Source organism: Juglans microcarpa x Juglans regia, chromosome 1S (assembly GCF_004785595.1).
Source record: "Juglans microcarpa x Juglans regia isolate MS1-56 chromosome 1S, Jm3101_v1.0, whole genome shotgun sequence".
In the NCBI taxonomy this organism is placed as follows: Eukaryota; Viridiplantae; Streptophyta; class Magnoliopsida; order Fagales; family Juglandaceae; genus Juglans; species Juglans microcarpa x Juglans regia.
Genome location: NC_054595.1, coordinates 22515319 through 22528899, shown reverse-complemented (window position 1 = coordinate 22528899; position 13581 = coordinate 22515319). Strand labels below are relative to the sequence as shown.

Sequence of the window (13581 nt, the reverse complement as noted above, 5' to 3'; positions counted from 1 at the left end):
GCGGCATAGCCGAAATTTTCAGACCCAATTCAGCCGGCAAAAAGTGAGCAGGCGACCCCCCTCTTTTCTCCGTGTTCATTACGACGCCGTTCCTTGTTCTTCTCCTATTATCTCTCCCGTGACTCGAGATTTACAAACCGAGCGGTGTTGCAGTCTCTGTTATCTTACTTTTTCGTATAGACATGGCCTTCGTTTCGTTCGTCGGGAGAGTTCTCTTTGCCTCCCTGTTCATTCTCTCTGCTTATCAAGAGTAAGTGTTCAGATCTACTTTTTCTTCCTCTAATTTTGCTTTTCCTGTTTTGGAGCTTTGATATGCTATGTTTCACTTCTGAGAGCGTGGGAAATGAAAGAGGCGGAATTTTTTTAAAAATTTGGATCCTTGTGTTTCCCGGTGTTTTCAGTCGGGAAACCGACTCTGAAGCGGCTTCTGGGAAATTGAAAAAAAAAAAGACGCATTTTCTGTGGGATATATACTAGAAGTGTTTCTTTGGGTTTTCGTCTTTCTTCCTCTGTTTTTCTCAGGAACAAAACGAAGTTGTTTGGGACACTCCTTGTTGCACCGGTGTTATTCTGTTGAAAAATCTAGGGTTTTTGCTACTGGTTTTAATGTATGCTTGCTTGTGCTGCTTTGAGCTTTGGAGCAATTGGATCTGATTTGAAAATCAATCTAGACTTCGATGCATTAAGAATCGCACATTATACCGTAGGGGTTTTTTTTTTTTTAAAGAAAAACTTTAGAAAGGAACGAGTATAAATTCCGTTTCATCGAGAAATTTGTGTCGGTTCTAGTAATGTTATATTAGAGAAATATCTATGGTTCTGAAACTTTTGATTAATTAGGATTGGGTTGTAATTCATCCTAAGAAGCCTGTTTGTATTATTTTTTTTTAGAAGCACCTGTTTGTATTATTGATCTATGTTTTGTTAAGATTAATTGTCAAAGATCTTGTAAGGTCATGCTTGGTAGGATTTTAAATGTTTGCCTGAAAGGCCTGGACTAGGGAAGGGGGGAGGGAGGAGTTTTATAAATATTTTCCCACTTACCACATAAATGGTCGTGAAAGCTATTATTTTCTCTCTATCAGGGTAACCTGTTCTTCAGTTGTGCAATATGCCTTTCTGCTGCTGTGCTTTTGTTTGTTAAGTATGCTATTTATTTGATTTGTTGTGCTTTATAGTCTGAAATAACTCTTTTCGTGTATAAAGAGTTTGAAGGAAAGATACACTATCCTAGATGTGACATTATAGAGAGCAATTCCATTTGGATGTATTTAACATTCTGGATCACTTGATCATGTATTAATTTTCCAATAGAAATGGTGGGGTTTTGGATGGGCCGAATGGGAGTTTCGTGTCACAAGTTTTTGTGGTGTGATTGAAGCTGCCTTTGAAAGTTGTACAAGTAGATATCTGATTTTGTTTTTCCAAGAAGATACTTGAGATTGAATCAGCATTTGCTAGTGCTTCTTTGTGATTAGCCTTATTTTAAGATGGAGTTGCCGAAAACGGAGAGCTTGTTTAATGCTCGTGCTTGGTCCACTAAGAACAGGATGTGCAGTGAATTCCTCTTTCAATCAAACGTAAAAAGAAACTTTTGAATCTCCTCCTTTTAAATTACAGTCTACTACATATTGTGTTGATGGGAATTCTAGGAAATGACATATTGGATTTAATCACTTGACTAAATAGCAGTGGTAGTTAGCTATAAATTGTTAATTGGTGTCCAAGGTGTACATCTTGTTCCATCTTGCAATATATATTTTTTTGATTAGTAAGAAGATATTTTTTTTTGATATAATTGCAATATATATATATATATATATATATATCAATGCTTGGTATAGAATGGTTGGACTTGGCATTGAATCAACTTGTTGTTTCCACTTTCAGGTTCAGCGATTTTGGTGTTGACGGTGGACCAGCAGCAAAATATCTGGGACCAAAATTCAAGGTTCTGTCGAACCATGTGTCATCTGAGACTGGGTTGCAACTGCCGGAAGTTCAAGTGAGAATTGCATTCATTTTTGCTTTATCAACTTTTTATTGAGATAGCAAACAAATAATATCCATCTGCTTTGTCATTTGTTTGCACATGTTGTGACTGTTGGAGTTGTCATTGGCAGATTAAACATTTAGTGGTTGGTGCGATAGCATTAAAGGGCATTGGGGGTCTTCTATTCATCTTTGGCAGCTCTCTTGGAGCTTATCTTTTGGTTTGTAATATTTGGATTGCCTTCCTTGCTTTCTACATTCAAATCCACGAAAATTGGAAAAGTATTAAGCTTCTGTTCTTGTCCTGCACAGCTTCTTCATCAAGCAATTGCTACTCCAATACTGTATGACTTCTATAACTACGATGTTGAGAGGAAAGAGTACACTCAACTTTTTCTGAAGTTTACACAGGTTAGAATCACTGCCATTAGATCTGGTTTGTCACCAGGACATGCCTGGGAATGGAGGGGGGGTGGTGAGTTGTAAAATAATCTTTCCCTCTCGTTCTGTTTTGCAGAATTTGGCTTTGTTGGGAGCATTGCTATTCTTCATAGGCATGAAGAACTCAATGCCAAGGAGACAGATGAGGAGAAAGGCTCCCAAAACCAAAACAGTGTGAATGGAACATTTGGTATATGAAGAGGGTTCAGTTGGTTGATCGTTCCAACCATGCCTGAATATTTTCAGGAACTACTTTTGTAATGCTTGTATTATTAGTCCCTCCCTTTTCAAGTTGAAGGTAACAGATTTGTGTTTAAAAAAATCAGCTTTGTTTTGAGTGGGTGGTGTTTCCTACGGAGCCTATTTATGGACAATTCAATTTTGGTTTAGAAAGATTTACAATCAATGGATTTTGTGTCTCAGAACTTGGGTGGTTGATTAATCTTGGTCTGATATGATGTTCGCTCAAATTGGAAGCTCCGACTTTTACTTTCGAATCCTTGACTCCGCCTAATACAACAAACGTAAACAAATCTTGATTCGTCTCCAACATGGTTTTTAGAGAAAAACACAACAATCCTGTCAAAATAAATCCAACTCGTCCATATCAGTTTTTTGGTATGATCCAACCCTAATATTCGGTATGTTTGAAAGAACAATTTGGACTGAAGCGTGAAGGTTGACGTTTGACCATTATTGGTATGGGTCGTATTTGTAATTTTCTTGTGCAACAATTATTTATTTTAAATTAAAATAATCAATAATGAATTAAATTAATGTATAATGCATAACTCCAGATAAAAACCTGGTGGCTGGCTGTTTGTTTGTTCGCTTGTCTGCGGTGGCTGGCTGTTTGTAGCCGACTGACTCTAGAGTTTATCTTTTATATAGTTCAAAGTGCAGAACTCTGCCTGGCAATTAGTGGCAGAAGGAGGAAACTATGGTTATCACTAGCAGAGATGAAGTTGCAGCCACGCAGAAGCCGGGGTATGACAGAGCAAGCGAGTTGAAGGCTTTTGATAACACGAAAGCCGGTGTAAAAGGACTAGTGGATGCTGGGGTTACTGAGATTCCTCGTATATTCCATCACCCACCGGAAAGCTTTGAAAAGGCCTCAGTATCTGATGACACCCAGGTCAGGACTATTCCTGTCATAGACCTCCAAGGCGTCATCGACAACGATGTCGCAAAACGTAAGGAGATTGTTGAAAGAGTTGGAGCTGCATCAGAGACATGGGGTTTCTTTCAGGTGGTGAATCATGGGATTCCTGTGAGTGTTCTGGAGGAGATGGAGGCAGGTGTGCGTAGGTTTTATGAACAAGATACAGAGATTAAGAAAGAATTTTATACCCGTGACCCCATGAGACCGGTTGTGTACAACACCAACTTTGATCTGTATAGTGCCCCGGCCACCAATTGGAGGGATACTTTTCTTTGTCAAATGGCTCCTAATCCACCCAAGTCAGAAGATCTTCCAGCCGCTTGCAGGTATGATATGAAAATTTGATTCATCAAATACATCACTAACATGAAAATTTGTCAGATTAGCTAGCATAAAAAAGTATTTGTGTTTTGAATCTTTTTATAATCGTTTTGAGTTACACACTAAGTGGTGTTACCGTCTACTAGCATAACTCAGTTTAAAAACAACCTTAAAGTTTGCTTAGAGCTGTAACACCTAATCGGCATATTTCCCTTTTCAACAATCATGGAAACCACGTAAGTTTTGTTTTCAATCTCAGAAAAACAAACTTCAAACTATTAACTTAAGCACTGATCACCATATGCTTGAATCATACGTGTAGAGACATACTGGAAGAGTACTCGAGGCAAGTGATGAAGTTGGGGATTTTACTGTTTGAGCTATTATCGGAGGCTCTTGGGCTTAACCCAAACCACCTAAATGATATTGATTGTACTGAGGGGCTTGCACTTCTGTGCCATTGCTATCCGGCTTGCCCACAACCAGAGTTAACATTGGGCGCAAGCAAGCACTCTGATAATGACTTCCTCAGTGTGCTTCTACAAGACCATATTGGTGGCTTCCAAATTTTTCATCAGGACAAGTGGATTGACGTCCCCCCCATGCCAGGGGCTCTTGTGATCAACATTGGAGATCTTCTACAGGTAAGTCCTCACACTATTCTTGTGTTTTCTCGGATACAGTTGTTGGAGATACTTGTGGCACCTTATTTTCGTTAACTTAGGTAACTATATTACATACTTAAAAGTGTAGTACTGTAATCTTACTGACATGTAAATTGGTCCCAACTGTCCTAAAAAACTGCTCCGTTTTTTGTCTTTCCTGGGATCTTTGGATTATGCTCCTACATCTCTAATACATTGTTGTATGGAAGTGCAATGCATTGTATAATTATATAGCAAAAATTTGTTGAAGACATGCTGCTCTAATTCATGGTGTTGGCGCTTCCGAATGACCTCAAGGTCAGAGGTAATACCAAAACAGTTCTCAGCTGGACCTAGAAGATCTCCAATATGAGAATAACTTCTATTTCTCAATCAGATACAACATTGATAAGAACAAGCATTCGAAACTTGCATGTACCATGGAAGGATCTTCTATCCAGAACCAAATGTTAAACAAGATACCAAGTGTAGAAACGAATGAAATACGTGATGCAAAGTATTTAATGATACAACGCTGGATACTTCTCTTTACTTGGTTTTGGTGCAGCGAAATTTCTTTTTGATGCTAAGACCCATATCTTCTGTAGCTAATTTACAACTTTCCCTTTGGTTTTTCCAGCTTATAACAAACGATAGGTTCAAAAGCGTTGAACACAGAGTATTGGCGAACCGGGTAGGTCCGAGAGTGTCAGTGGCAAGTTTTTTTTTCACAGGTCTTCGGCCAACCACAAGAATTTATGGACCCATCAAGGAGTTATTATCAGAAGACACTCCTCCAAAGTATAGGGAAACTACAGTGAGAGACTACTCTGCATATTACAGGGGAAAGGGCCTTGATGGGACTTCTGCGCTGACGCATTTCAGGCTTTGAACTCAGATATATAACAGACGAGTAATGCAATATATAATTATATATAATTGAGAAGTGCGTAAGTATCGTGCTGTTATTTTAAAAAAAAATAAGATCTATTATTACAAAATTAATTTTTTTATATATGGATTTCATATATATTTGTTTTTTACAAAATAATTGTATGGCGCCTGTGTATTTACGACTACAACTATCATTTATTTGTCTCGTATTACTACTCTTTCTTGCTTTTGAGCTAAACAATGCGTCACTTTTCTGAAACTTATCGAACATATGGTAATGAAGGCTGTGTAAAAACCTTAAAGAGCAATGATGTCTATTTTACTGGACTCAAATTGGTTGAGAATAGGCGGATGGATCTTCCCGTGAAGGGTATAAGTTGAAATCTCACACCAAATCATGACGGCAGTGCAGTACTCTGAATAAACATCACAAATAGAATTCGAGTCTCTTAACTGATCTCTTTTTACCCCACACCATGATGCAAAGCACGTTAGAACCATTTAAGTAATTCATCAGAAATTCATGATCAAACTAGATATGTCTGCTGAATGAAATGTGTATTATATATATATATATATATATGAACAAGTATGTGATAGCCACTATGTAATTTTTCATAAAAAAATATCACTGAAACAATCGGTTTCTATAGAGATCATAATTTGATAAGCCCGATCAAAATACATCAATGAACAAAGCAATTCCTCACTAAACAAACACACAAAAAGTTATAAACAAGAGCAACAAACCTATGGTATGTAATATCAAACCAGAAGAGTTCTTTGGATGAAGTAAAAACAAAAAACGTATATACATACGCAAAGCACAAGTCACAAGCTGTCAAAAGCAATACCCATTATAATAAAGTTTAATGTTTCATATTATATGGCTAACCTCCAAACATCGTATTTCTTCCAGCAGTTTTTCATTTGTTTCGATATTCCAATTATGGCATGCTTGTCAGTTCTGGCAGATCTCCCAGGATCCAAAACAGTGCTCAAAAGTCTAGAAAACTGCATGCATGCATCACAAAACAACACCATACCATTGGTATTAATACTTGATTCTATAATTCGTATGGAATAGACCCATCCATAATAATCAAGCTTTGCAAGTAAGGAACAACCATGCATTTTTGCAAATGATCATGAAATTTAGTTCCCCTCGATGTAAGTGAGCTTCAAGAAGTGATGAGAAACAGTTCTGCGTTATTATATGTAGGGACGTTGACTTTAGGGAGTCGATGATTGTCTGGTTTTTGTCAAATCAAATGAAGAGACTTCATTTTGACATTTTTCCACAAAAGTCACATTGTTGATAACACTATTTTATTTTGTTCTTTGAGTTGTTTTTTATTTTTTAAGTATTCATAGGCCTATCCCAGTCAGTTCCATTGGTAGTGAACCACACTTTTGTAATTTATTTTTTGTACGTTTCTTGTTTCTTATTTTGTTTTTGGATATGGGAGCTGTGACGGGGAAGGGGCATATGCATACATCTTCTCTGATCACTAACAACAGTACTGAAGCTCAACTTCGATTATTACAACAAAAAATGCCCTTAGAAAACAAGAATATCCTCTGGCCTCATAAAATATTTGGCACCCCGGCAATCTGGGCGATCCAAGCCAGTAAAGACTGCCTAGCTAATTTTCTTATCGACCCTGAAAGTTAAGTCACGGAATTGTCAATATATCGAAAGGGGTTTAATGGAGAACATGATACTAAGAACAATCAGAGAGTATGCAATTCAAGCCCCACTTCTTTAATATTCCTTCTTTCTATATATATGCATGTGCCTTATGTGCTTGTTCAGCTTGTGAAAAATCACGAGAGGGAGAAAGTACAAGGAGCCATATGGCACCAGCAAGTGGCTGTTCCCTTGGGAGCATTTGCAGGAAATTCAAGCCACACCTCCTCATGGTTATGGCTCAGATGGGCTATACTATTTTGTACTTTATCACACTAGCTTCCTTCAATCATGGAATGAATCCCCATGTCTATATTACTTACAGACAGATTGTTGCTGCTACTGCGATGTTCCCTTTTGCCTATTTTCTTGAGAGGTTCGTTCATTTCTTCTAGTTTAAATAATAGACATAATCACTAACGGATTACATGTATAAAAACACTACGTTGGCTCTATTAATGCTGAAGAATTATAAATCATGAATCGTTCTTCATTCCAAAGGTTTTCAACCATGCCATATTGTAGCCGGTACTGATCATATTTAATCATCTCTTGCAGAAAAGTGAGGCCAAAGCTGACATTCGCTCTTCTACTGGAAATTTTTTTCCTTTCTCTCCTTGGGTAAGGAATAAAGAGGCTCACGTTTCTAATTTACATGGTAATAAATTAAGCACCAAGAACCTTCAGAATTCTTGTGGCATTCTACCGCGTAGAATCATCATTTTCAAATGAAATAGTGAGATTTTACTATTATTTCTAAAATGTGTTAAGGCAGACTAAAAAAAATTCAATTATTGCAGGGAGGGTTTGACTCTGAACATGTACTTTGCAAGCTTGTCGTACACCTCCCCAACATTCCTTGCATCGATGGTCAATACCATAGCTTCCCTAACATTTGTAATAGCCGTTGTACTCGGGTAAAAAATGCTGATTGATTGACAGAATCCCTGTTTTCTTTTCAAGAGATATATGCATCTCAATTTCCATCATGTGGATTAAGATCTAGAATTATTTTCATGCAGTTTGGAAGTTCTTGATCTACGAAATCCTCGAGGGATGGCAAAAGTTCTCGGTACCTTGATCTCCTTAGCTGGTGCTATGACCATGACACTATACAAGGGGCCTGTAATGAGAAATGTATGGCGTCCTCCAATTCATATTCAAGGGAACACTGCCACCCGCGAGAACTGGTTAAAGGGTTCTCTTCTGACTCTTGCGAGCTGCTTAACATGGTCTATATGGTACATTATGCAGGTTTTTACCCCCAACTCAAGAACTATAGTTTATTGGACTACTCTTTTCTTGAAGACTTTCTACCTTTTTCTAGACATCCAGCAAGAGAGATTATAGAAAAAGATATTTGTGGATAATCTTCTGAAAATTGTAGGCATTTACATTAAAAAGATATCCTGCCCAATTGTCACTGACTGCATGGATGAGCTTTTTCGGAGGAGCACAATCAGCCGTCTTCACAGTCATCATAGAACATAAACGAGCTGCTTGGACCGTAGGATTCAACATTGATTTATGGTCGATCATATATGGTGTAAGCTTCTGATCAGTAGTCTGCTTACATAGAAATTCAAAGTTTTGAAATATTGAAAAGATTTTGATCATGGAGTTTACATGGCAGGGAGTGGTGGTCTCTGGCTTGATTATTTTCGTTCAACTATGGTGCATGGAAGAAAGAGGACCAGTTTTTGTGACCATGTTTAATCCCCTATCAACAATATTAGTAGCAATTGTAGGATACCTTGTCCTCGGGGAAAGACTCTACATGGGATGGTAATTTTCCATCGTTCTATCTACAAGCACTCGAGCACCATAATAGCTTCAGTTTTCAGAAATTGCACATGGTTTTGAGTGATGTCTAGCTGCTACAGTTGGCAAAAAAGTACATAAAATAAAGGAGAGAACACGAAGAAGGGAGAGAGAGAGAGAGAGAGAGAGAGAGAGAGAGAGAGAGAGAGAGAGAGAGAGAGAGAGAGAGAGAGATTTATAATCTAAACTTATTCTTCACGTGTTTTGTTCAGCATTCTAGGGGCATTTATCGCCATCATTGGCCTATATATGCTGCTGTGGGGAAAAGATGGTGACCAAGAAGTTCACAGGGATTCCCAAGAGCAAACTTATTCGACTTCCAACGAGCAAAAGGAAAACAAAACACTGATAATTACTTCAGCTCGTAAGGAAGCATCACAATGCGAACCTTAAAGATCATCCTCAGACAAGCGTAGAGAGAGGTGTCATCTTGATGAAATACCGATAGGAAAAGAAAAAATGGGCGAAATTGAGAGAAACAATCAAGGTGATTGATTTGCATCAAATTTTGCTTCAGAGATTACAGGCAGGTTTGAGGAAATAATCCCGTTACATGTGAGTCTATTCAGCAAATTAAGCAAGTATGATATAGAGTTCATCTACATTTACATTACACAGATCAAAGAATTTAACATTCAATAATATCCGGATCTCAAAGTACGGAGATTGAGGTTAATCTATCGAGCGCAAACAAAATTATATTGAAATTCTCCATTGTAAGCTCAACAATATCAACTTCCGAATCCAAAAGGCAGTTCTTAAAAAATAAGTGATAAGTTCACCAATTGAAACCTTAATGTAATTCAGTCTTTTTGTATTATAGGGCACCACAGTTCATATTTTCTTGGTAGCTAACTTCGCATCTCTTTGACGAGGTTCAGAGACCTTCAAACATCTCCATATTTAGCAAGAAAAAATAGAAAGCTTGCAATATACTACTGAAGATTTTCTGGGACAGAATTACTTGGTGTGCACTTAAAATCACAGACAGTTGCCTAAAACGGTTACATTTTAGAAGAGAAAGCCACCAACCCACTCATCTCGCCAATGCTGCATGTAATTGTTAATAGCTGAATTTAAAAATCAGGAGGCCTACTGAAACAGCAGCTATATACATGTCAACGGGTAACAAAAATGTTGAACGACAGTAAAAGAATGCATCTAACACCGATGTTAAATAACTACGCAGCAGGTGGCCTGAGCTCATGATCATGAGATGTATCACGGGCAGCTGGAGGCAAGTATTGCCACATTGGAACTAAACCATAGCTGGGCCAAACCGCCATCTTGTTTGGCCCAGAATGATATGCAGCTGGATGGCCTGGCATAAACCCAGCAGGCGGAATAGCCATAGCTTTCAATTGCTGCTCCATCCTTTCCTTGTCTGCTTTCAGCGTAAGCTTCTCTTCACGTAGTTCATTCTTCTCTGCCTGTTTGCAGAGGAAAGTAACGTAAAAATGCCAGTACTGAGCTATCCAACATTGCAATTTCATACAGACTTCACTACCTTAATCAACTACATGCAGAAGAAAAGCTAAAACATATCCTCACATGACTCAATTAACTTAAAATGCAAAAAATAAACATAATTCATTTCAACATATTCCAAAAGCAGGGACCAAATGCTTTTTATTCCATATTTTTCCTTCAAACATCCATCTCTCCCTTCTAAGTTCTGTTTATCTTCTCGCAAAAGAAACGATGGCTCCTAGTCCTGGAGTATATGGAGTATATTCATGGCAAACAGTTGTGAACATTCCATTTCATAGACGCAAAGCATCTGCCAACTGACCACTTCTTCTCACATTCAGATGCAAGTAGGTGTCAGAGCTCATCAATATATATTTTATTTTTGATAGGTAAGCAAAACGTTTATTGATAGTAAAGAATAGGCAAAGCCCAAGTACATGGGATGCATACAAGAGACAAAAACATAAATTTTCTGGAAAACTATAATTGCATGGACACAACTAACCTTCAAATTTTTTATTTCTTCCAGTAGTTTTTCATTTGTTGCTTTAAGTTCTTGAGATTCAGATCTGAGTTGGTTCAAAATTCTGATTGCATCATCAAGTATGGCATGCTTGTCCATTTTGACCGTTCTCTCAGGATCCAAAACAGAACTCAAGTCTATAAATCTGCACGAGTCATAAACAAGAGCTGGCCTTTCATTATCTCCTTAGAGAGAGAGAGAGAGAGAGAGAGAGATAATAAAAGAATGACAGTAACAGAACAGTCAGATGATTGTTGTTCTTGGTCAGAATTATAATGTACTCTCTTAAATTACCACTCCTTTTGCTATTAACCCTATCCTTTAAGATTCAACAATTAAAATTGTATCATTTCCCCTAGTTTTTGTCTATTTTAACTAGGGGTGCAAATCGGTCAGTCCGGTCCGGTTTGTCGATGGACCGAACATTTTCTGTCCATCATTTTTCCGGACCGGACCGGACCGAACACCCATAGGGACCGGACTGGACCGGTAGCTATCGATCTGGTCCGGTCCGGTTGGTCCATTCGGTCCGGTCTTTTTTTTTTTCTTTTTTTAAATCAATTAATAAAAAAAAATTATTTAAAATACTAAATTAAACCAAGTAACTTATTAATGTGGATTATGTAACAAACTCAATAAAAAAATATTTTATATGGTCAATGATAATAAATTAGATGAAAATTACATTATTAATTTATATAATTACTATATAATTAACTAAATGATATTATATATTAGTTAATTCATAGAATATTAACAAGTGTTAATAACATATTTAAAATTTTATATTGTTAATTGTACAATTATTATATAAATAATATATATAAAATATATATATTTTTTCATTCGGTCCGGTCTGGTCTGGAAAAACTCTGGACTGTGGACCGGACCAAAATTTTTCGGTCCTCTAAAACGTGGACCGAGTCTCGGTATGGTCCGTCGGTCCGACCGGACCGTTTATCACCCCTAATTTTAACGAGGGAGGTATGCAATTTACATCAAATTGGGACCAAATAAAAACTTTGGTAGTTTGGTAGTCATATTGCTGTAGTGGTAGTTTGGGGTGTAAAAAGAGATTTTCGGATGAATTATGCAAGGAAATGGATTCTGATAGAAAATATCAACTTCTAATGTAAAAGGTACTTTAGTCTAAAATTTTAATAGTTCCCAAATCAAACAGAGAATTATGAAATTCTTTTTTGCAAGAAACAAAAGAAAAAACTGATGCCTGTAATTCAATTTTTCCCTTCGCAGTCTCTCACGACAAGCTTTAGATACTGGCCTGCTGCATGAATCATTGCGCGCCCTGAAAGTAATTAGTACCATGTAAGAGCAAGTGATAACAGGAGATCAAGTATCACTACCTCACAGAGAAATAAAAAAGTTCACCTACTATGCATCGCAAATGGATGACTAATCTGTTATGCAAGATTTACATGGATATGGGATATCATCAACCAACCATACCCTATCAGACCCTTTTCTTTTTTGGTGACGACACATTGTGGGAAACTGGGATTCAGGTGGCAGAACTAGAGTTCAGAGGCAATTTCCCAAATGCAACACCGTGATTTAGCAAATTCATCAGAAAATGGATAGAAACAAGCGGAATAGAAAAATGAAAAAGCTACAACTAGAGATTCCACTGGATCAGAATGTAAGCATTAAGTATCTGAAGTATTTGGTTCCAACGAAATTAACAGCTAATGAGCCTAACAAATTAAAGTAGGTGAAAAGAATAAAAGCATGAATAAAAACTCTATTGAGGTTAACGAACATAATAAACACGGAGCTATGTTTTATCAACTGGGAATTACTGACAATGCGGGAAGTGTATAGATAATTGTAGAAGAAAAGACAACGAACAGTACAGGACAATTTAATTTGTACACGATTATGCCTTAAAATTCACCCTAAGAGCAAGAACAAAAAACAAAAAGTAAACTGGAGCTGGTAAAATTGCCAAGTCAAAATTTTCAGAAGGCAATAAAACAAGAACTGATATATAAAACCATCTCAGCAATACCTCTTCCGTGAACACCCTCTTTCCGGGCAGTCTCTCTGTGGCCCGGACGATAAATCAATGTCCACGCTAGCACTACAACCATATACGATAACAGACTGTAAATTTTGAGGTGAATATTCTCAGATCTCTTTGTTCGGGGGGCGTAAATAAATCAGGATTTCGTAGCTACAACCATATACGATAACAGACTGTAAATTTTGAGGTGAATATTCTCAGATCTCTTTGTTCGGGGGGCGTAAATAAATCAGGATTTCTACGACTATATAATTTAAATCCGAAGCAAAAATGATAAGAGGCTAAAAATCAAAGCGAATTCAAAGATAAAGAAAAGAAAGTCGCGAGGGAGGAGAGAGATAATTGGATTACCCGTGATTGGGCAAACAGAATTCGGGGGAAGGGTTGTCGTCAATGAAGCTATAATCAAGAAAATCCCAGGAGCTGCCGTCCCCTAACGACGCATCCATTTCATTTGGAGTTTGGGAAATTTTAGGGTTTAGAATTTGATGGAGAAAGTATTGGAGAATTGAGAATCGGAAAATTCTACGCAGAGAATGGAAGAAAGGGAGAGTGTGGGTGAGGGGAAGGAACGAAATAAAA

General features: G+C 37.4%; 4 protein-coding genes across 6 annotated transcripts; 3 read left to right on the top strand and 1 right to left on the bottom strand.

The window, feature by feature from the left end:
• On the top strand, positions 1-2822 carry LOC121247667. Its single transcript, XM_041146069.1, has 5 exons — positions 1-250; positions 1891-2005; positions 2124-2213; positions 2305-2403; positions 2510-2822. The coding sequence occupies exons 1-5, from the start codon at positions 183-185 to the stop codon at positions 2609-2611; spliced, it is 474 nt and encodes a 157-aa protein (XP_041002003.1). The 5' UTR covers positions 1-182; the 3' UTR covers positions 2612-2822.
• A 494-nt stretch (positions 2823-3316) lies between these two features.
• Positions 3317-6046, top strand: LOC121247644 (1-aminocyclopropane-1-carboxylate oxidase homolog 1-like). Of its 2 annotated transcripts, XR_005937270.1 has the most exons (4): positions 3317-3921; positions 4239-4560; positions 5201-5519; positions 5873-6046. XR_005937270.1 is itself a non-coding variant. In XM_041146040.1 (3 exons), the coding sequence occupies exons 1-3, from the start codon at positions 3374-3376 to the stop codon at positions 5450-5452; spliced, it is 1122 nt and encodes a 373-aa protein (XP_041001974.1). In that variant the 5' UTR covers positions 3317-3373; the 3' UTR covers positions 5453-5520. The 2 variants fall into 2 exon arrangements, 1 of the variants encoding a protein (XP_041001974.1); XM_041146040.1 differs by lacking the exon at positions 5873-6046 and having other exon boundaries at positions 5201-5520.
• A 1265-nt stretch (positions 6047-7311) lies between these two features.
• On the top strand, positions 7312-9358 carry LOC121247430 (WAT1-related protein At1g43650-like). The gene is made up of 7 exons (XM_041145780.1): positions 7312-7520; positions 7703-7765; positions 7945-8061; positions 8167-8398; positions 8532-8690; positions 8778-8929; positions 9178-9358. The coding sequence occupies exons 1-7, from the start codon at positions 7312-7314 to the stop codon at positions 9356-9358; spliced, it is 1113 nt and encodes a 370-aa protein (XP_041001714.1).
• A 557-nt stretch (positions 9359-9915) lies between these two features.
• Positions 9916-13581, bottom strand: LOC121247092 (transcription factor bHLH104-like). Of its 2 annotated transcripts, XM_041145427.1 has the most exons (5): positions 13351-13577; positions 12985-13056; positions 12187-12264; positions 10941-11103; positions 9916-10395 (listed from the first exon to the last, which is right to left on the bottom strand). In XM_041145427.1, exons 1-5 carry the CDS (start codon positions 13446-13448, stop codon positions 10147-10149), a joined length of 660 nt encoding a protein of 219 aa, XP_041001361.1. In that variant the 5' UTR covers positions 13449-13577; the 3' UTR covers positions 9916-10146. The 2 variants fall into 2 exon arrangements, with proteins under 2 accessions (XP_041001361.1, XP_041001362.1); XM_041145428.1 differs by lacking the exon at positions 12985-13056 and having other exon boundaries at positions 13351-13581.